General features: G+C 55.3%; 1 protein-coding gene across 1 annotated transcript in view; it reads right to left on the bottom strand.

Moving 5' to 3' along the window:
- Positions 1 to 1,337: 1,337 nt before the first annotated feature.
- The window catches only part of SLC43A2 (solute carrier family 43 member 2), a 44,134-nt gene continuing 23,277 nt past the window's right edge, over positions 1,338 to 22,194 (bottom strand). Inside the window, exons 6-14 of the mRNA XM_075561226.1 lie at positions 16,006 to 16,098; positions 14,672 to 14,805; positions 14,380 to 14,582; positions 13,496 to 13,642; positions 10,255 to 10,393; positions 8,851 to 8,986; positions 6,209 to 6,282; positions 4,734 to 4,857; positions 1,338 to 4,031 (exon numbers count right to left, since the gene is read on the bottom strand). Coding sequence (XP_075417341.1) covers positions 3,870 to 4,031; positions 4,734 to 4,857; positions 6,209 to 6,282; positions 8,851 to 8,986; positions 10,255 to 10,393; positions 13,496 to 13,642; positions 14,380 to 14,582; positions 14,672 to 14,805; positions 16,006 to 16,098 — 1,212 coding nt within the window. The 3' untranslated portion in view covers positions 1,338 to 3,869. The remainder of the gene's footprint in view (positions 4,032 to 4,733; positions 4,858 to 6,208; positions 6,283 to 8,850; positions 8,987 to 10,254; positions 10,394 to 13,495; positions 13,643 to 14,379; positions 14,583 to 14,671; positions 14,806 to 16,005; positions 16,099 to 22,194) is intronic.

Here is a 22,194-nt window from a genome sequence, read left to right as displayed (position 1 = left end):
CGTCTTTCTCCCGTGGAGAGAATGGCCGTTTTGAACTGCTGACCTTGCTGTGAGCAACCCAACCCGTAACCACCATGCCACCGGGGCGCCTATGGGAACCTTAGGGGGGACGCTTCCACTGGGGCACACACTGGGCATGTTTGGGGAAAGGCGCTCCGCCCTCAAGCTGAGTCCCTGGCCTTGCGCGGTCATGGGACGTCTCACTGTCCCCAAGCATACACATAATCTGTCAGAGGACTCACTGCGGGATGTCCACGGCTGTGGCCCCACTGCCCAGCCTAGTCTCCCTCCCTGCAGGCTGGCATGCCACACCCTCCCTGGGCTGGCTTACCCCACTGGTGAGCTGGGCACGGGCTGCCCTCCTAATCTATGGTACAGTTTCACCCAAGCTCCACCGCATCTGAAGCAGATTAGGAATCAAACATTATTCAGCTGGTGCTTACTGGTTACCGTAATTCACCCGAAGGTCCCCAACACACCCCTGGGATGACCTGTTTGTGTGTGCCTGGGAGCATGCAGCGCAGGTATAGGTGTGCCCCTTTTCAGGGGGCCAAGGCGATGTCCTTGTCCTCTTTAGCTGGCACAGCCTGGGGTCATAAGGAGGGCCTTGCTGGTGCTTTCCACCAGGCTGACCCTGGGTCCGAGGCGAGAAACCCACAAAAGCTTCCAACCCTGACTCTCAGGAGGGTGGCATCGTGCCATGCTGAGGGACGAGCTGCTTGAGGGTCTGGGGAAGCCTAGAGAATTGGGGGCGGTCAACCACAAAGGAAGCAGGGAGGGAAGGAGAGAAGCTGGCTTAGGAAGGAGAGAAGCTGGCTTAGCCCACTTCCTCTCCCTCTGAACCTCCCTTCCTGCTCCTCCTCCCCTCCCACTCCCATCCCCAGCATGGAGGTCAAGGGGCAAAGTGGGAGGGCTGTGGCCACTGCCTTTGATCCCACCTGAGGGTACCAGGAGAGTCAGGACACCTGGGGAATTGCTTCCTGGAGGCCCAATCAGCCTCCAGGACCCAAATGACTTCCTTGAGTGGGGAAGCTCCCCTCCTCAGTCCCCTGCTCCAGAAGACTGATGACCTGCTGCTGGCACTGCCTTGCTGAACACAATGTCCCAGTCTTGGGCCTGGTGCCCTGCGGGTTCAAGACCCACGTGTGAGGCCAGGCTCCACCTGGAGGAAGTCAGTCTACCTCCTTGGGCCTCAATGGTTCTAGCTGTAAAATAGGGATAGCATCTCTCCAACTTCTGGATTGTCTCATGATTCAGGGGTCATCATGGGGACCCAGACTGCCCCTGACCAGGCTGGGGACACGGACAGTGCCAACCTCATCTAGCTGCTTCCGATCGCCTGCCCCCACTCACAGGCACCATATGCCTGCTTCTCCCCACTAGCTGCCCACAACACCCTGAAGGGGGCTGGCTGAGAGACAGCAGCCTCCACTTTGGCTGGGCCTGGGCGCTGTACAGACTGTCTGCACCACTCAGTGTTTCCCCCAAATGTACACCTGTGCCCAAACTCTGGGCACGCCATAGCTACTCTGTTCCCTCTCAGAAGTGGGATGTGGGGGGCGCTTGTTAAGCAGGTACACCAGTGGCTTCCTGTGGGGTGGTCCTTGGACCACACAGGGAACAGAGGGGCTCAGGAGCACAATGCACCCCTCTTGGGGAGCCCTGACCCACAGGTGCTGGCTGTAGTAACATCCCTGACTGTGACTCAGTGTCTCTCAAAATTGACTCTAAAATGTTAAGAAGCTTAACTTGCCCCACTTATTTCACAATAAAAAAAATCGATTAGACCCAGGATTGACGAACCTATAGGGAAAGCAAGTAGGATAAGGAGCTTGTGGGGAGGGGGCACCGTGGTGGGGGGTAAAAGGGGGACGATATCAAGGAGACTGTGTAGAAAATGATTGTCTGGAAACTGATTGTGGTAGCAATTGTACACTCCTACTCGATGTGAATGAAAAGTGGAATGATGTACTCAAACCCAACTTGAAAACATAACTCACTAAAACAGCACAACCGGCAACCTCTCACGGACCCCCTGTTCTGAGGACGAGTGGGAACTCTCGGGCTCTATCTTTTTGTTGTATAACTGAGCTGACTGAAGCTCAGCTGGCTAGGGGTGTTCCTGGTCCTGAACTCTCACTCCAGGCCTTGAATCTGGGCACAAGCGTCTGTTCTGTGCCAGCAGCGTGCCAGAGCCCCCCACCCCCACCGTTGCTGACAGGAAATCTGAGGGGATGGGAAGGTGTCAGGGTTCACTGTGTGTCCAGCATGGGGTGGGGGGGCAGGGGATGTTTGCACAGAGGACTGGCGACCAGGAGGGACCCCTTCCATGAGATGGACCGGCACACTGGCCACAGCTGTCATGATGATGGGTCTGGACGGGACGGCGCTGCATTCTCTGTAAGACCCCCAGGAGTGGGGCTGACTCTGGCAGCGAACCCTTCTATTTGGGGGGAGGTTTTTTCAGGGCGCTGGCCCCTCAGAGAAAGAGAGGGCCATCCATGGTGGCAGCAGGGGAGCTTGTTCTCCCCGTTCTCTAGCTCAAGGGCCTGGGCAGCCAGTCACAGACATGCCAGAAGGGGGACATCCCTTACCAGGAGGATAATGAATTTATTGCTTAATCAAAAAGAGACCTGGTAAAACTTAAAAACAAAACAAAACAAACTAAAGTCCTAGGTAACAACTCATCCTCCTCAATGTTCCCAGGACGTCTCAGACGTCTTATCCTCTGGGGGTGGCCCAGGGGAAGGGCGGGTGAACCAGCTGGCAGGCTGCCTGGCAGAGGAAGGGCGGCCATGTGAGGAGCTGGCCAGCAGGGGCCGCCGTGGCGCCGCAGCCAGGATGCCTTGGACCAGCCCAGCTGGGAGCATGGCTGGTTCCCGGGGCTCCTGGTCTGGCCTGGAAGGGAATGGGCAGACACCCAGAACCCAACCAGACACCCTGCACACATCTCTCTCCCTCTTCCTGTCTCCCTCTCTCACACACAACACACACACTCACAGAGACACACATCCCCCAGCCCTCACAGATTCACTTTCTCCCCAAAGCCTGGCCCCCTTGGCTCAGCCACAACTCACGCTTTCATGCCCACAAAACCAGTTATGGGTGTATGTGTAGGGGGGAGGGGGGTACCCTGGTGGTGCCCTTTAATTCCCTTCAGCCTGGATCAAAGGCAGTAGTGGAAACTTGCTCCCTCTTTGGCCTCTCATGGAGGAGGTAAGGGATCGACCATCCAGCTAGAACGGAGCCCCCTGAAAGCTTAGTGTGACAACCCAGCCAGCCCTCCATCCCCTCCCCAGTCTGTGAAGCCAGTGGGGCTTCTCCATGGGCCTCTAAGGGGAGGACAGGCCATGGGGGGGGGGGGGCTGGAATTACAAAGGAATTAGCACCAACAACAGGAAGCGGGTCCTTCCTTCCTCAGGCTGTCTGGCTGGCCAGGGGAGGAGGTGAGGGGCCAGGCAGGGGTTGCAGACAGTACAGGCTTTGTCCTCAGGCAGGCGTGGCTGGTGGGCATGCAGCCGAGGGGCAGGTGGGAGGGGCGCAGGCAGTGGATGGCAGACCCCTCTGCTTTGGCAAGAGGCAGAATCCAGACACTTTGAGGAGAGGCCCGCCTGCTAGGGGGCCTCAGAGCCCTTCGAGGGGGACAGCAAGCAAAGAAAGCCCAGAGCGGCCACTGTCTCTTGCAGCAGGAAGTGGCCCTTGCCCTGGGCCCTCTCCCATCCAGTCCTTGCACCACAGAGCTCCGAGGCAGGACCAGGACCCTGGGAGGGAGCGCGGGCTCCAACGTGGTCAAGGAGGGGATCCCGGGGCTGAGTGGCCAGTCGCTGAAGCACAGATGGGAGGTCACCGCTGCTCCGAGGGGGCGGGTGCTACACGAAGGCCTCGTGGGTGGACGAGCCGTTGATCTTGAGGAACATCTTGCTGTCCTCCTGCTGCTGCTGCAGCTGCTGCTCCAGCGTCCGCCGGTAGCAGATCAGGTAGAGGGGCAGGCAGAAGCCCAGCATGCTCACCCCAAGCAGCCCCACGTTGACCTGGGGAGGCAGGGGTAAGAGTCAACGTCACACGGGGTGGGGAGTCAAGCGGGCTGGAGGCAGGGGGAGGTGGTCTTCCACAAGAGCCCCCCAGCTCAAGACCCTCCCTGACCTTCAGGTTTGGGACCCGGGTAAGGCTGCAGGAGGTCAGACTCAATCAGGAGGCTTCTGCGGTCTGAGGGCCTGTGGCTCCACATTCTAGCCCCAGAGCTACCAGAACACAGTTGTCCACAGGATCCCATGGCCACCCTCCCTCCAGGCCGGTTCCCACCTCAGGCTGCTGATCTGAATCTCCAGGGCAGAGCCAGTCTTGGGGAAAATGTCACTGTAACCCTGGACCCTCGGCGGGTGGGGCCAGGCAAGAAATCACTTCCATTTATCTCACATCAGATCGCGAGAGGGCACGTCTCACCGCCCCTGTGCCTTGCCTGCCCAAACCTCAAACTCGTGGCCTTGGAGTGGACACAGACTGCTGGTGCCCCCGTGCATTACGGAGTAGAGCCACACAGGGCTGCTGGCCTGGAAATCTTCAAGGACGCAGATAGCCAGGGCTTTCTTCCCCAGCACCACTGTGCGCAGGTGCCAACCAGGCACCTATCACCACTCACTCTGATACTCTGGAAGAGCCCGAGGGATTTGCCTGCTTCTGGTCAGCTGGGTGCAGCAAAAGCCCATGCCCCACAGCCCCCTGCCCCTTCTTACCCACAGGGGGTCTCCTTGGAGGGGGCCCATCATGGCCAGAAACAGGGGCTGCTGCAGGAGGGCGAAGAGAGCGCTGACAAGCGACTGCAGGCCTGTGAGGCTACCAAACTGGGTGGAGGGGTACCTGTGGAGGGCAAGTGTGAGCCTGTCACTGCGGTGCCACTCAGCCTCTTCCCAGAGCCCTCCTTGGCCATCTAGCCAACCCATGGTCTGCTGGTGCCACAGGCTACACTTTTGATACCAGAGTCAACAGGAGCAGGAGCAGCCCCACCCCCCACCCAAAACATACCCAAAACAAGAGGAGCGGTTGGACTACTTCCCGCTGAACAGTGAAGCAAAGGGAGGTCCCCCTTAGGACTAGCATGCACCCCAGTCTTAAGAGGGCCACACCTTGCCCAGGTGTGCCCGGGTGGCCAGGCGTGCTCTGGTTGGTGGGGGTCTGGCAGAGCAAGTGGAAAGTGTGGTGCTAGCGAGAACCTGTGGCTCGGGCATGAGGCCTGGGAGTTGGTTGGAGGTGGGCACCGTGCACGGCTGTGCCCACATCCCGGAGCATTGCGCAATCACGGAAAACCAGAGTCACAGCTCTCGGGCCGGCTCCCTGAGACCCTGCCAGGGCAGCGTAACTTCCTCCCGACCCGGGGTGGGGGTGGACGGGCAGGGAGACCTGGAATGACCCCATGGGACGATGCTGGGAGGGGGAGAAAGTTCCAGGCAAAATCTCAGCCAACAAAGGCTTTGCTGCCCAGAAGCGGAAGGGATCCCAGCAAAGAGTAAGCTTGGAGTTAGAGAGCCCTGTTTGGGCGGGGAGCGGGGGAGTGAGCCCCAGGTCTGAGAAGGCAAACAGCTCTTGTTCCTCCCGGATGTGTGGCTCCTTGGAGAGAGAAGCAGCTTTCGTTTCAGCCAGGGTCTGAGAAGAAGGCTGCAGCCTCCAGCCGGAACTGGGTCGCTGGGCCTGACCCATTCTGGCCTCAGCTGTCCGTGTCGCCGCCCTTGCTGAGGGTCACTGGCACTTACACATTCAGCCGTGGGCAGCGTTTCCCCATGGGCAGCCAGGGGCAGCACCAGCTTGGCTGAGCAGCAGCCCCCAGGCAATAGCCAGGCACTGATCCTGGTGACATGGGGGCTGACTTCATGTTAAATGCACAGGCTCCTGGGCACCCACCTCTGGCCAGGTATGGCCTTCCCCTGCACACCCAACAAAAGCCAAACAGCTACCTGTCTCCTGATGCAAAAAGATGAAGCCTGCAGGATAGCCTGGCCCTGGCCCCGGCCCAGGGACGCAGCCCACCGTGAAGGTCATACAAACAAACTCACAGTGCATAGCGCCCCTACAGGTCTGGTTGGAACAACCCCTGGGGGTGTCCCAGACTGTCACTCTTGAGGGCAGCAGCCTGACCCACTATGTTTGTACGCCACCTCCCTCAAGCCCTGCCCTTGCCCTTGCCCACCAGACCCCACCCCCATGCAGGACTCACACAGCGGCATACAGGCCCCCAACGGCCGAGTGGATGAACCCACGCACGATCGTGTGCAGGATGAAGGAGAGGATCTGCGGGAGGGAGGCAGAGCGTGAGGGAAGGGCCAGCGGGGCCACCCTCACCCACCCCTGCCCTACTCTTGGGATCCTGAGCAACAGGAGTCGGCTGGGCCAGTGCCCCTGACCCTCAGCAGGGGTGAGGGCAGTGAAAATCCAATCTCCAATGAAACGCGTTCTATTGAAAACAAAGGCAGCTGGGAGCAGGCGGAGTAGAAGCGGGAGCTATCTAGCAGTCGAAGGCCAGGTGTTTGTGCTGAGGCTCCTCTGGGTGCCCTCAAACAGCCAAGCTGCCCACTGGCTGCCGAGCGCCAAAGCACGTGCACTGTCTAGAGACGGCGATTCCGATTCTTTTACTACATTTCATCCTTATCTCTACTCGCGAGACAGTCTGCTCTCTGATGGCTGAAGGAGCCCCGGAGGTATAGTGGGTTATGCACTGGGCTGCTAACCGAAGGGTCAGCAGTTCGGAACTACCAGATGCTCCACAGGCGGAAAAGGAGGCTTTCCACTCCCAAACAGATTACAGTCTGGGGAATCGACCGGGGCAGTTCCACGCTGCTCCATAGGGTGGCACAATCCGTCAGGATCAACTCGACGGCAATGACTTAAAAATTCTATCTGGAAGGGAGCAATTCTACACAGTGGGGTATTACCAACGGGTGAGTCTCTTCCCAATGTCTTCACATTGTTCACCTGAAATCAGCTGTGACGCCAGCATGTACACCAGGGAACTTGGCAACCACCACGCCTCAGGGCCCCGGCCTCGTAGCCAGGGCTGGCTGTCAGAGGTCTGTCAGCACAGCCCTGCATCGGAAGCACCCACGGTGACCTCATTCTCCCAGGCTGGCCATCCAGACCTTACTGACAGGTGGTGGTCTGCCCTGAGAAAGTTCCACCTCTTTCTCTGGGAGGGCCGCTGCCGGCAGGCTTTGCTGAGCACGCATTGATTCCTGAGCGGTGTTGGCGCTTTCTGCTTGGCCACTGGTCCTTTGCTGTCTTTTCTTTCCTTTTTTTTTTTTTAATTGTATTTTTTTGGGGCTCATACAACTCATCACAATCCATACATAAATCAATTGTGTAAAGCACATTTGTACATTCATTGCCCTCATCATTCTCAAAACATTTGCTCTCCACCTAAGCCCCTGGCATCAGTTCCTCATTTTTACCCCTCCCTCCCCTTCCCCTTCCCTCATGAACCCTTGAAAATTTAAAAATTATTATTTTGTCATATCTTACACTGTCTGACATCTCCCTTCACCCACTTTTCTGTTGTCCGTCCCCCAGGGAGGAGGTCACATGTAGATCCTTGTAATCAGGTCCCCCTTTCCAACCCACTCTCCCTCTATGTTTCCAGTATCTCCACTCACACCGCTGGTCCTGAAGGGATCATTCGCCCTGGATTTTCTGGTTCCTATCTGTACCAGTGTCCATCCTCTGGTCTAGCCAGACTTTGCTGTCTTTTCTACTCTGCCTGCCACCTTGCTCGGCAGCCAGGCCCTGTTCCAGGTGTGGGGGTGGTGGAGGGGTCGGGGCTGTGCCTGCAGAGTGCAGGTCCCCCTGCAGATGCGGCCTTTCCTGCCCGCAGCTCTGCTTCCAGAGAGAACGATGCCAACAGAGGAGGATGGCTGTTCTCACTGACCTGAACACAGATCCTCGATGGGGCCAGGTGGTCAGGGCCTGGCTTTGCCAGTTGGCCTGGCAGAGAAGGGAGGCAGCAGCACAGCCAACCCAAAGTGGCGCAAGTCTCCAAGGGCTCTCACGTGTCTGTATGGTGTCAGCACATACACCCTACCCCTCCCGTGAGTGGGACACACCTGCTTGGGTGTCAATGTCCCTCAACATGTGACCACTTGTATAGAGAGGTCCGTACTTTGGTTACTTCTTGGACCTGGCAGGAGATACCATCTGGACCTTGGGCTACAGCCACCTGGAAGTAATGCCATCTCCCTTGGCCTTTCCAAGCTCATAAACGTAGGGATTAGGGCCACGCCTACTGCTAAACCACCTCCAGGGGCCCAAGGGTGGAGGCAGGCCGGTGGCAAAGTCTACCGGGTGTTCTCAATCTCTGCTGAAAATCAAGTCTCCGAAGACTCGATCCAAAGTCTGGTGCAAAGGAAGTGAGCTGTTCCACCTGTACCACAAGGTGCTCACAGCCCTTAGTCACTCTGCACGGGGTGGAGGCCCAGCGGGCGACTCTTGTACCGGGGGAGCACACGTCCCCACCGGTGCCACAGACTGGTCGGACCTCTGGGGACTTGAGGGCAAAAAAAGCACTACAGAACTGCCTCCATGCTTGGCGGAAGGGCCTGGTGGTGATCACACCACGGTGAGCAAGATGCCCTAAAGTCCAAGGAGGGTCGCCTGCCTTTATCCAGGAGCGTCCTTTTGCAGAAGACCACCCCGCTTCATCTCGGCTCAGCCCTGCGTGGGCACAGAGCCTGGCCGTGACAGGCTGGTGGTGGGCTGAAGAAATGACTAAGCAAGCTCTCCTTGTTGATGACCCCCCTTGGTACACCCCACAGCAACTCTCTGTGTCTCCCTCCGCCCCCCCACCTGCTCTCTCCCTCTCTCCTCACTCACCTGTAGAGGCAGGTTGGGAATGAGGCAGGTCACCCCGAAGCCCACGAGCAGCAGATTGGTGAAGGCAAAGGCCCTCATGGCGTTGGTGACCTTCTGGATCTGCCGGTCCCGTTTCTTCACCTTCTTCTTCTCGCCTCTGTGGAGACATGAGGCAGATACACAGGTGCTGCGGGCTCCCTCGGGGGAGTCACACTCCGGGACCAGAGCAAGACTGGGAAAGTGCGAGCTGGGGGCACTCCACTTCCGCACAATTGAGCACTGCGCCAGAGCCTGGGGGGGCGTGTTGTGGGGGGGCAGCATCTCAGATATGGGAGGGAAGATGTCTGCCAACAGCCAGGGCAGACTGAGCTTGAAGCACCCGGGGGGGGGGGGGGACGGGCGGGAGGGGAGGAACGGGCGCCCACATTCTAATGAGGAAAAACCTCCACTTTGCCATTGGCTTCCACTTCACCCCAGCCTCACTGGGAGTCATTAACAGGCTGAGTGAGGAACTGAGCAGATCTCCCCTTGGGGGGCCGGAAGTGGGAGAAGGGGGAGGAATCCGCAGCAGATGGGGGGGCCGGAATGGGCACTGAGAACCTCTTGGCTGTGGGACATGACCTAGATAACAGAGCCGACTCCGTAATTATTTTCCAGCCTCCCTGCCCCTGTGGACAATCATGATGCGGGGGTGGGGGGCTTTTGCTTCTCCGAGCGAGTGAGCATCAGGTGTTCGCATGGGGTGCTGGGAGGCCAGGCCCACCGTGTCCTCTGTGACCTCCCTCATCTGTGGAATGGGTACAGCGCTCGTACCCGGTGCACAGGGCGTGTACAGACATGGTGCGTCGAGGGCTTGGCTCTGGGGCTGATACGATAAACGGCAGCTTATTATGTTAAGGTGGAGTCACCGAAAAACAACACCACATGGAACGCATCCTCTGACTTGAGAGCCCAGCCCTTCAGCACAGTGAGGCACCTTGTTGCACCTCCATGCTCAGGAGCAGCTGGATGAGCACCCAGGCCCGCCAGACAGCAGCTGAGTCTTCCTGGGGGCAGAGGAAGCCTGGGGAGCCGGCAGGTGGCTTTAAACCATCATGCCACGGGTTGTCCTGCGGGCAGAACTGTCGCGTGCTGGCGAGCTGCACAGACTTGCTTCTTGTTCCCTACTCCACCCTCCGCTGCCTCTTTTCTAAGAAGCACAGTATGTTCTCAAGCTTTGGCGTGCAAAAGAATTCCTTGGAAGAAAATTCCCAAATTCCCAAACTGAGCATGTCACAGAATCGGCTGAGAGTCTCCAGGAGCCTTCTTACCTCCCCCTCAGGCTTTAAATCGGTCCTGCCCCACCGGGTCCCTGCTTCACCTGTGACTGCCTGGTGTTGTCCCACAAGGGGGCTGGGAGCCAGAGGCGGGGCCCCGTCTACGTACTGGCCTGCGTCTTTCTCCTCGGGCTCGTCCGAGCCATCCTCGCACTCCTTCAGCCTCCAGTCCATGATGTAGCCAATGACCGGGGCCGTCAGCAGGCACAACAGCTGGAGCGCCCCAAAGATGGAGGTGTACAGGCCCACTGGGGAAGGAGACAGGCAGGGTCAGCAGAGGCCCCCCGGCAGAGGGCCCACCTTTGGGCCTGGCCCAGACACCTTGACCTCTCGAATCAGGGTCAGTGGAGCAAGGGGCAGGTCCCTTTATTCGCTGCTCCCACCCCCTGCTGGTTTCCAAGAAGCAGCAAATAAAATCCAGTATGTTACAATCTCCTTTCCAGAAGCCCCGGAAAGTCCATGACACCACCAGTGTGTGATTCAGCGGTGTGGGGAACTGGCCTGAAAGGCACCACTGTCAGGGGGGTGGAGGGAATGCCGACATGAGGATTTTTGTCTTCCAAGGGTCTTAAAGGGATGGGCTTTTCCAGGCCAACAGAAACTGAAAGCTGATGGCCTGATGCCCATGCCACCATGCTGTCCAAGAGGGCTCCGGGGGGGGCGGGTGCCGGGAGCTTTGGGTAGCCCCGGGCTGGCAGGGAAGGGAGGGAGGGTTTTGCCATGCTCCCTGCTTACCCGTGGCCATCACTGCATCAGGGAAGCAATGGTGAGAAGGCAGAGAGAGAGAGAAAGAAGTGAGACCAAGAGAAACCTCAAGAGAGAACGGAGGTGGGTGGGGGGATTAGAGGCAGGTTGCCCCCCCAAGGGAGGCTGCAGCGTGAGCCAGCCTTCTGTGGGCGAAGGCCCAGCTCAGAGCCTGCTGCCTGTCGGTACCGCGGGTGCCTAGGTTTGTACAGTGGGCACCTCTTCCCAGGTGGCTGGAGAGGGCGGGGTGCTAAGCCTGGGACATCAGCCAGGGCTGTGACGAGGAAACCCTGCACAGGAGGAAGGTCCGAAGACTTTGAGGCCCTCCCTCCATGTCGCCCAGTCCCAGTGGACACTGCTCTGCCAGGGCCACCTTCTTGAGCACTCATCAGGGCCTACCCAGCTGGCAGTGGAGTCCATGGGCTGGTCCCCTTCTGCACCCCCCCCCCACCACCCCGCTGAAGCAGTGCCTCTGCAGCCAGCCAGCTGTGGCGTTGGCACAATCAGTCACTCACAGGCGCAGGACGGGGAAAACCAATGCCCCCCCCCCCCCAGGCCCAGCTTCCTGACCCAACTTCCTCTGCTTCTCAAAACGGACTATTTGAATGTGAGAAACTGGTGGGAAATTTTCTCTCAGTCATCAGGATTTCTGAAAAGCCAAGTAACGACCAGGACTGGAGCTCCAGGGAGCTGTGTCTTCCCTGGGTTAACCAGGCCCTCACCCTTTCAGGCTCTGGGGGTTTGAAAAAGGGGGTTGTGGGGACGTGATAGGGCCCCCTGGGTGGGGGTGGGGTGCAAACACCTTAATGCGTTCGGCTGCTCTCCCAAAGGTAGGCAAGCGGTAGAAAGAGCTGGGGACCAGCTCCGTCTGGGAGACCAGCTGCTGGGAACCCCATGGGCTGGGAACAACACTACTCTGACGCAGGGTAGTCGCCAGAGCTAATTGTCGCGAAGGTGACATCCAAAAGGATCCCCGTGACAGAGTGTGGGGCACAGTGCAGAAAACCAGGCGAAGCAGGTTATTTTTACTGGGCGTCTCCTGAGTGTCCCCCAGGGAGATCCCCTGAGCCCGCGCAGAACCACGGTTATCTGCCCTCAGGCTGCCTTTTCCTTTTGTGAGAGCTGGGGTTCAGGTCTGATTTATCCACAGAGAATCCGATTCCCTTACAACAGCTAGGGGATTTCTCCCCTAAGAGAAAAACAACAGGTTAACCAGCCAGCTTGGCTCCCACTGAAAAGGATTTACCAACGTCTGCCTGTCAATTGTTGGCAGGTGCTGCTGAGTCAGTTTTGACTCAGAGGACCCAATGTACAACCAAGGAACCACGGCCTGGTCCTGTGCCATCCTGACAATCTTTGTGATGCTGGAGTCCTTTGCCGCAGCCCCGGGGCCCAGCCATTTCCTGGAGGGTCTCCTCGCTCTTTTTCAAGGACCTGCTGTAACAAGCCCGAGGTTCTTCCCCAGGAACTCACTCCCTGCCATCGAGTCACTGCTGTGGGTGGTTTAGAAACGCCAGCCAGGCGGATCGAGGCTCCCTGTGTGACCACTAGGCCGCCAGGGCTCCGGGAACTAGCTGCTCCTGGTCATTTGTCCAAAGTCCGGGAGACATATTCTATCCGGCCTCACTTCCAAGGAGCATTCTGGCGGGATTTCTTCCAAGCATGTTTGCTCGCTCTTCTGGTCGTCCACCCTTTCGAGGTTCTTCATCCTCGCCGCGATCCAGATGTACCCATTGTCCTCGAGGTTCCTTCCTTCACTGGGGGAGAGGATCAGAAACACCACGGCCAGGGTCAGGTGCAGCTGCGTCTTGGACGCGAGATCCCTGTCTCTTGGCACTTCGGTAGGTCTTATGAAACAGATGTGTCCGAGACAGAACGCCCCGTGATTTCTTGACGGCTGCCTGCATGTGTGCCAACTGTGGATTCGAGTCAAGGAGATGCTGGACTACTTCGTTATTTTGTACTTGTCCTCTGGGGTGACGAACGCTGAGTCAGCTCGGTCCCTGAGGAAGTACCGGCTGTCTGTGCAGGACGAAAGCCTCTCATCAGCTGAAGCACTTCACGGCTGTGTTTGGATAAGTGGCTTGCGGGTTATCAGTTCTGCTTACCAGAACGAACAAGTCTCAACAGATTCTCCCACACCGAGAAGCCTTGCCTCGTTTCCGAGTTTAGACCCAGATCCTCAGGCTGTGTCAGGGCAGCCAGCCCCTCAGCCCCGGGGCACCCCTCCTTCCACACCAGGCTGGTTTCCGGGGGTGGGGGTGGGGGTTCTCAGCCTTTGGGTTTAATTTATTGCTTTTCCACCGGTGCCAAGGTGGAGCAGCTGGGCCGTGCTGTGTCCTCATACCCATGTCGGCATTCCCCACCCTCAAGCACTGGAAAACAAGCACCCCCGCCCCAGACACATGCGGTTATTTTTGTCTCCCCTGACCGGGGACATGAAAGAACAGCTTGGGCTGGCTCAGGTGAGGTGACTCGGCTGCGCAAGCAGCCGCCAGGGTGCAGCCTGGTGTCATGCACCCCAGCTGCTGGTCAGCAGGCTTGGGATCGGGGAGATGGGAGTGATAGGGTGAGGCTGGGAGGTGCCCTGCCCAGGGGTCCCCTACCTTGGTTCTGGTCGCCGCTGACCAGGAACTTGAGGATGTTGTTCATGGCGCCCATGTAGAAGATGAGCCGCAGCTGGGTGACGCACATGGTGAGGAGGCTGAGCAGCAGGATGGGGCTGAACACGCTGTGCATGAACGAGGGGGCCGCTGCGGGGGAAAGAGGTGCCACAGCCACTCAGAGACCAGGTCAGCCCATCCTGGCCGGGCGCACGCAGAGCAGGGGATGTCTCGTAAGGACTGGCCCGGGCATGCTGATGGCTGTGCAGACCCTGAGAGCTGAGGCTCATGGCGTGTGAAATGGTTAGTGGCCATCAAGTGGCCTCCAACCCAAGGAGCCCCCATGGGTGCAGAGGGCAGGGCTGCTCCATCTGGTTTCCAAGGCTATGGTGGCACTGGCAGGCCTGTGTCCTGGGCTGCCTGGGGGTGGGTGTGAACCACCAACCTTTAGGGTTGAAGTGGAGTTCTTGTTTGTATTCATCATGGGGGGGGTAGTAATTAGGTAAGCTGGGCAAGTCCCTTCATCTCAAGGAGCCTAAGTGTGCACATCTGTCGAACAAGGTGGAAGTCACCTCTCTGTTGGGGCCAAGATGCGAGACCACACGGAACCAACCGGAAACCAAACTCACTGCCATCAGGTCCATGCCGACTCATAGCAACTCCACAGGACCAGGCACAACCGCCCCCGGGATGTTCTGAGACCATCGGGAACCCTTTGCTGGAGTCCAAAGCCCCTCTCTTTCTCCCTCAAGAGGGTCTGTTTGCAGCCCAATGCATACACGATGACGCCCCCAGGGCTTCACAAGCCCCCTCGCTGTTCCTAGATCTGGTGGCTGCCCAGGGGTGGGCATGGGAGGCAGGCCTGAGAGGCGTGGCGCGGCGGGTACCTGCAGCATCCGGCTGGCATTTCACCTCCAGGTCGACGGTGGACAGGCACAGCTTGTGGCCCTCCTGCAGCGCCGCCTGCTGCTTGGGGCCTCTCATGGAGCTGCCCACGCTCAGGCGGCGCCCCACCGTGGTCACCTGCTTGTAGAACTGTTTCCCAGTGATCTTGTGGTCAAAGCCCAGCCAACTGAACTTGATCTTCACCCTAGAGGTGTGGGAAGGGGCCTGTCAGCCCCGAGGGGACGGTGTCGGGGCGGGGGTTGTGTGGAGTCAAAGAGGAGTAAGCCTACTTACGAATAGTCCATGTCTTCTGGCCCCGGGAAGGGCTCCAGCGGCCAGTTAAAGAAGCAGTTGAAGAACACCAAGCCGGAGCAGCCGGCCCAGACCACCAGGATGGCAATGAAGGAGACGCCGAAGTCATAGATGACCTGACGGGTGCAATGGGGGGGCGGGGCAGAGGGGATGAGTTGGCGGTGGGGAAGCCAAAGCACTCATGTGGCTTTGGGGCAGGGGTGGCTTCTGCAGAAGTTTGCTTCATCCTCACTCCGGGGTTGAGGGACACACCGCATACGCCCCCTCCCCACAACCCCTAGTCCTCTCTCTGGCCCGGGCACGGCATCAGCCCCTGCACTTCCAGCTGGGTCAAGCACCCCTTCCTCGGGCAGCTTCCCTGACCACCCCATTGCTGTCCCAGCCCTGCTGGCCCATGAGTGGCCCGGCTGGCTGACCCTGGGAGAAGGAGTCTGGCAGGGCTGGGTGGCAGCCCTTTCTGCAGAGCCGTGGAGAATGCATAGCACCCCTCCAGGAGGGAACAGCCACCTGTGACCCAACAGACGGGCCCCTGGTATGCAGTCTCACGATGGTGCATGGAGCGGGGTTGGGGGGTGGGGGTTAATGTAAGAGCCGTTCTGGGCACAACTATTTCTTTCCAGTACCCCAGGGTCCCTATGGGACATGCAGAGCTGCCCGGCAGCTAGAGAATGAGCCCACAGGCGGAGGGGACGATTTGAGGATGTAACTCCCTCTCTTCTTGGGCAGCCACTCTCTCCTCCCCGGGGCCTCCCCCGTCCCTCTGGAAAGGTCTGCACTCGGGCCTGGGGCTGGGGCGGGAGGGGAGAGGCCCCTCTGTAGCCCCGGTGGGAGCAACAGGAACTGGATTGGGAGCTGGGGCTGAAGGCCTCGGAGGTGTTTGCCTCACCCAGACCCTGGGTGACTTCCACAGGCTCAGGATCCTGCCTGGGAGGGAAGCAGTTGAACCAACTTGGCAGAGAGCTGCACGTTAGCGAATGGGGAGCCAGAGTGGCCCAACAACAGGGCTGGGGGCGTGGTGGTTGGGGGGGGGAGACTCACTCACCCCTCTCTCAACCCCAACCCAGAAATGCAAAGGCACCCGGCTTCACATCCTGCCGCAAGCCATAGCTGCTCGAATTTGCTGACAGCCAGCAGTTTTCTCTCCTTTGGTCTGTGGTTCCCAGGTGCATCCTGCCCAGGTGGGAGCGGGGGTGGAGTAGGGCCCGCCCGACCGCCCACAAAGACTTCTCCCTTCAGACAGGGTTGAAGGAGGCTCTGTGCGAGGGACATACTCACTTACAAACCCAAGAGCAGGAAGCCTGCTGGCGCACCCTCACCTTGACTCCAGGGAAGGTGACGGCTGAGGAGGCATAGGAGCCAATCATCAAGGCGATAAATGTGGACCGCAGGTCACCGAACATGTTGGGCAGCTGAAAGACGAGGAAAAGGGGAAAGCTAAGCGTGGGGGCAGGGGCCCCTGCGAGGATGGAGAGAACAAAGACTAAGGAGGAGGGGAACAGAGATTCGGGACACTGGCAGGCTTCTTGCCCACCTGCTCTCCTCCCTGTGGGCAGAGAGGTTGAGATTAGTCCAAGGGGTAATTACTGCTCACGGAGAGCTGCTACTTCCTGGAGAGATAGGAAGGAGTCGGGCAGATCTCAGCTTCCATATGAAAAGACAGCTTGTTTGGTGTCCTGGCTGCCAAGTGTAGCTGCCCTTCTCCTCCCCCTCCCTGGCACAGGCCAGGGCCCTCCCACCTTTCCAGGGCTACCTTGAGATGCCAGAGAGCCAATGCTGTGTGCCTCAGACATCTCTCAAAGGGAACAGGCTGGCTGAGAAGCTATTTGGGGATATGAGCGTCATTTCATAAATAAAAATGCTGGCGTCCCCAAAAGACCAGTTGTCACCAAAAGCTGCACTGGGGTTTTGAGGGCAGACGTAGGTTTCTGGAAAGCGCCCAGCAGAAACCTACAGTTGCCTGAGGACTGACAGGGAGGAGGCACTAGGAGCCTCCTTCTGCATCTCTAAGTGCATATAGGGAATTGTCTCTCTGAAAGATCAGCACCTGGAAAAGTCCAATGGGGCCACTCTCAGCATCTCCCATGAGCCCATGCTGGGTAGAAGCAAGAGAAGGCTCATCTGATCATGACTTCATGACTGAAACCCTTAGCGATTCCAAGTAAGCTCAGGCGTGGAAAAATATCACAACACAGCAACACCTTCCTAGAGTCAAACAGGCGTGGAGCAAAGTAAATTCTCCCAAACAACCACCGGACCAGGCCTCGTTTCCAACATGGAGAGAGACGGCACCACCCTTGTGAAGATTCTCATCCACACCCACCATGCCCCTGGCATTGAGGCTGGCTCTCTGATGGTGATGCCACCCTGCTTCGCTGAGGTCAGGTTGTTCGTGTGGGCCTCCTCTTACGTTCCCTGCCCCATTTGTCTGACAGGGAACATGTCTTGGCTGCCGGCAAGAGAATCCACCGTGGCTGAAAAAGGCGGTGGAGATTTCTAAAAGGGAGCGAGTGTGCAAAGTCCTGATTGAGCGACACACCTGTCCCTCGTCATGTCTGAGGTCAAAAATCATCTGAGCAAAATGGAAAAGAATTGTTTTGCTTCAAAAAACGAACAAACCATCAGCGGGACAAGTGAAACGAGGATGCACTGCACGGAAGACATTTTGTTTTGTTTTTTTTGTAAATCGCACAACTGATATGGAACTTGTACCTAGAATCTATAAAGCACTCCTGTATCTCAATAAGGAAAACAAAAACAACCAAACTCCCCAAATGGGTAAGGACCTGAGCGGACACAGTGCCCCAGGGAAGATACCCAAATGACCAGTAAGCACAAGAGGAGCCACTTGCCACCTAGTTGGTAAGGAAATGCAAATCACAACCACCAGACGGATGGCATTCTGCCCAGGAGGGTGGCTGTAATCCGAAAGAGGCTAACGGATGTGGGCAAGGACGCGGGAAAACAAGAACCTTCCAAAGCTGCTGGGAGAATATAAGATGGTGCGGGCACTCTGTAAAACAGACAGCTCGTAAATGGTGCAAGGTGGAGTTACCACGTGACCCGGCAACTCCATACCTAGGTAAGTGTGGGAGGGAGCTTCAAATGGTGTGTGGAAAAATTCCATTCTCTTTTCTTTCCGTCTTGCCACAAACTTTTTGAAACTCCATCCCATACGACAAATGAAGACACAAGTCCATATGTAGTCTACAAGGAACATGCATATGACTGCACATGAACGAGTCAGTCTGTTTATAAAATTACTTTTGTGCTTAATTGAGAACAATTGGTGTTCACAAGTACATTCACATACAGCGGTGAGGGTGGAGAACTATTATAAAAGGGTTTTTGTCTCGCTATAATTCAACACCTATGTTTCTGTAAAAGTAGGCGATAACAGCAGTTTTAAAAATCAAACATTTGAAATCCAGCACAATCCAATCCGAAGATATATAGGAGGCACTTTTAAAAATAGCTGAAAAGTAGATACAAGCTAAATGTCTTATCAACTGATGAATGGATGAACAAAATGTAGCACAACCATACAACAGAATATTATTCAGCCACAGAAAAGAATGCAGAACAGATAAACCCCTCAGGACCAATAATGAGAGTGGCCATACTAGGAGGGTAGGGAGAAGGTGGGGGGAGAAAGGGGGAACCGATCACAATATCAACATATAACCCCCCGATGTGGACAAACAACACAAAAGTGGATGAAGGGAGACAGCGGTCAGTGTGAGACCTTAAAAAATAATAACTTATAAATTATCAAGGGTCATTAGGGAGGGAGGGTAGGGTTGGAAGGAAAAAAATGAGGAGCTGATACCAAAGGCTCAAGTAGAAAGAAAATGTTTTTAAAATGATGATGGCTACATATGTTCAAAGGTGCTTGACACAATGGGTGTATGTATGGATTGTGTTAAGAGCTGTAAGAGCCCCCAATAAAATGATTTTTTAAATGAAGTATACTGACACATATTACAACACGAACAAACTTTGACAAAACTAGGCTAAGTGAAAATATTATGATAAACCAAACACAAAAGCCCATGTGTTGTAAGATTCTATTAATATGAAATACCCAGAGTCGTCAGATTCATAGAGACAGAAAGTAGAATGGTGGTTGCCTGAGGCTTGCGAAGGGAGTTTGTGGGTACGTGGGGAGTGACTGCTAATAGATCCAGGGGTTTCCTTTGGGGGGAATGGAATGGATTGCAGTGCAGGCTAACTCCTGGAATATACAAAAACCATTGTACGCATGCTTTAAATAAGTCAGTTGTATAGTATGTAAATTACATCTCAGTAAAGCTATGCTAAAAGAAAAGTTAGTAAGGGACTTTATATGCTCTGACATTCCAGGATTGTAAAGAAGCATGACCAAATCCACAGGGTTTGGCCTGACCTTAGAGAGTAAGGCTGGGGTGGCTGGCCAAGAGCCCCAAAGAATTCCCACCAATACAAAGATCTCTTCTTCCAGATCCAACCTCGATGTCCCTCTGTCCTTTCAGGCTTCAAGGGGAGGGTCATGGGGGAGCAGTATCAGGAAACAGGGAAGGGGTGCGCACACGTGTCCAGTACCCCTCAGTACACTCTAAAGGTGCCGCCTCCGTCCGCTTTAGTCCTCAAGCCCAGACGCTGGGCCTGCTCCACACTGGTTACTCCTGCAGTGTAGCTTTGTTGGGGACCCATCTCCAGTGCCATAACCACCCAAAGAAAAAGCCAAAGATGAACTTTGCCCTTGTGGAAGAAGGGGACAGTTTCTGCCAGAGATGCCCACTCCAGCCAGCACAGGCGAAGGAAGAGTGATCGAAGCGTTAAGTGATGATCCACCTAGACGGACAGATGGAGGTCAGGAGCCTGGTATAAAAAAGAGCACCCAGGAAAGCCCTTCTGTGCCACCAATGTGGGCTTGCCTGTGGGCACAAGTCGTGGCATCAGACTTTTCATCGTGCCTAGGGAATGCGCCAGAGAAGCAAACAGCTCACCAGCGAACCCAGACCTTGGCTAGCAGCTCACAGTGTTGAGATTAACACACAACCCTCCCCCGATCTACAGGGGTCTGCTTGCTCCCCGGCACGAGGTCCAGGACTGTGCATAGGAACCTCAGGGAGCAGCTCCCTTCCTGTGCACCCATGGGAGACAAGCCCCTCACACTCATGCCTGGACGGGTGCAGTATCGTTCCGGCTGTCCTCCTTCCTGTCTTGCCTCTCCTTGCCTGGCACGTTCCTTACCAGTACCAAGAAAACCCTTCTTCCTGGCCCGTTCTTTTGGTGAGCAGGGCCATTCCTAGAGCAGGACAGGGTCCAGGGGCATCTGCCATACTACATAGCTCCCACACGGGTTCAAGTTATGCTTTCCCTCCATGCGCCCCACCAGCCATCAGACAAGCAATGATTTTTCATTATTAAGTATTTTGAACAAAGTACACATTAAGAAAGAATTACACACAAAAAACACCCTAAAAGAGCCAGGCTACCATTTTGATAGATTTATCTTCTGTCCTTTTCCTATAAATCCACCGATTACCGCTGAGTCCATTCCAACTCACAGTGAGCCCAGGTGTGTCAAAGACCAACAACCAACACACGGCTGCTCTCATGCAGAATGTCGTCCTGGCCACTGAGTGGGCACGTGGAAACTGTTGAATTGGGACCATACGGTTTCATTTTTACATACTGTGCTATAAATGTTTTCTCATCTTATTTCCTTCTTCTCCATCATAATTTGGAATGGCTATCCTTATACTTCCTTCTCTGGCTGGTATACACCATTCTCTGATAATTGAACATCCAGTCCTTTCTAATTCTTATCATTAATAGCCTTCCCATGAACAACCTTGAGGGGAAAGAGATGTAGACATAGTTACTGTGGGGGCTTCAAAAAGTTCATTCCAAAAATGTCCTTATTTTTTCATTCCATTTCCCACTAACTCTTTGAAAACACCCCCCTCCCCCATATTATTTCCTTAAGATAAATTCCTCACGGTAGAAGCACTGGGCAAAAAGGCAGATGCCATTTTAACGCTTTGAGATACTCTGTGCCAAACTGTTTCCCAGAAGAGTGACACACCACAGCCGCACCAACATGGTTATCCTTTAAAAATAGATTTATTTGCCGCTTCACCAATAGGTAAAAAGTATGCTTGTTTATGGTTTTAAGTCCATTTCTTCATGCATGGGATGAAAAGAAACAGACTGAAAGTCGCCTCAACAACAGCCTGACGACAGGAGGAGGCGGTAGAATAGACTAAGACTGGACACGAGTTGAGAGCTGCTAGAGCTGCAAGCTCTGGTCCATGGAGTGTATTAGCCTACTCCAATACCACGGATGCTTAATCCTTTACATGATGAAAAAAAGAGAGCGACAAACAGATTTGATGACTAATGAGTTTGAACAAGACATACAAATATAGATGTAAAAAAAGTCATTTCACAATGGATGGATGTAGGGATTGTGATAAGAGCTGTACACGCCCCCAATACAGTGATTTAAAAAACACCCCAAACTCGTCATTTATAGTCATTTGTCATTCTTTTCTAAGTGGCTGTTCATACTGTCACAGTTGGTTTTGTACGGCTCTTGATCATTTAAAGACATCCATAGCTGATCCAGATACTGGTAAGACATCCATAGCTGATCCAGATACTAAGTAAGTTTTCTTAGTTGGTCACTGACCCTCGTCTTAGCTGATGTTGCTGCGTCGCCAGTAGAGGATTTTAAATAAGTACTCAAAATCTGTTTCAGCTTCTAGGGACTAAAGAGGGCTAATGTTGATGCCAGATGAAATCTCCCTGAAAAGCATACCCAAGATGACCTTGATCAGGGAAACCCAAAGCGGACAGAGCCTGGCAAGGGTCCATGCGTGGTCACAGGAGAAAGGCAGGCCCTGGCAAAGAGGCTGTTCCCGGTGGACATTCATTATTTATTATTATTATATATTTAATACTAATTGTACTTTATCCTTTAAGCTGCTTCCTTCCTTCTCTTCCTCCCAAAGCTGCCATTCCTGCCAATTTCCCCCATTTTCTGTGCCCAGGGCAGCGGGACCAGCAGATTTTCCTTATTAGTAAGTGATCACAGAACCATATGATCATGTTTTAATTCCCCCCTACATCTGCCTTTCCTTTTCTTAACAGTTTTACTGGCATTTAACCCACACATCGCACAATTCAGTAGTTCAATCACGATGAGAAGAGTTGTACAGTCGTTACCATAGTCAATTTTAGAACATTTTCTCGCCCTCCCCCCATGGCTAAATCACTTTTTAACTGAGTTGTGTAATCACATCAGTTCTAGAGAGCGCTCCCTGCCCCCTACCACATACATTGCTCCCTCAACCCTTTCACCCTACCTATCTCCCACCCTACACCCCTACCTCCCTATAGACCCTTGCATCTATTCTTATCTCTATGCCCCTATTCCTGTGCTGGAAAACCCAACAGACAAAAAAAAAGTGGTAAGGATAAAATAATAATAATACAGAGATAAAAATACAAATATTGAG

The sequence above is a fragment of the Tenrec ecaudatus genome, chromosome 10 (assembly GCF_050624435.1).
Source record: "Tenrec ecaudatus isolate mTenEca1 chromosome 10, mTenEca1.hap1, whole genome shotgun sequence".
Lineage (NCBI taxonomy): Eukaryota > Metazoa > Chordata > Mammalia > Afrosoricida > Tenrecidae > Tenrec > Tenrec ecaudatus.
The sequence above is the reverse complement of the archived record's forward strand: the minus strand, read 5'-3'. Positions and strand labels throughout refer to the sequence as shown.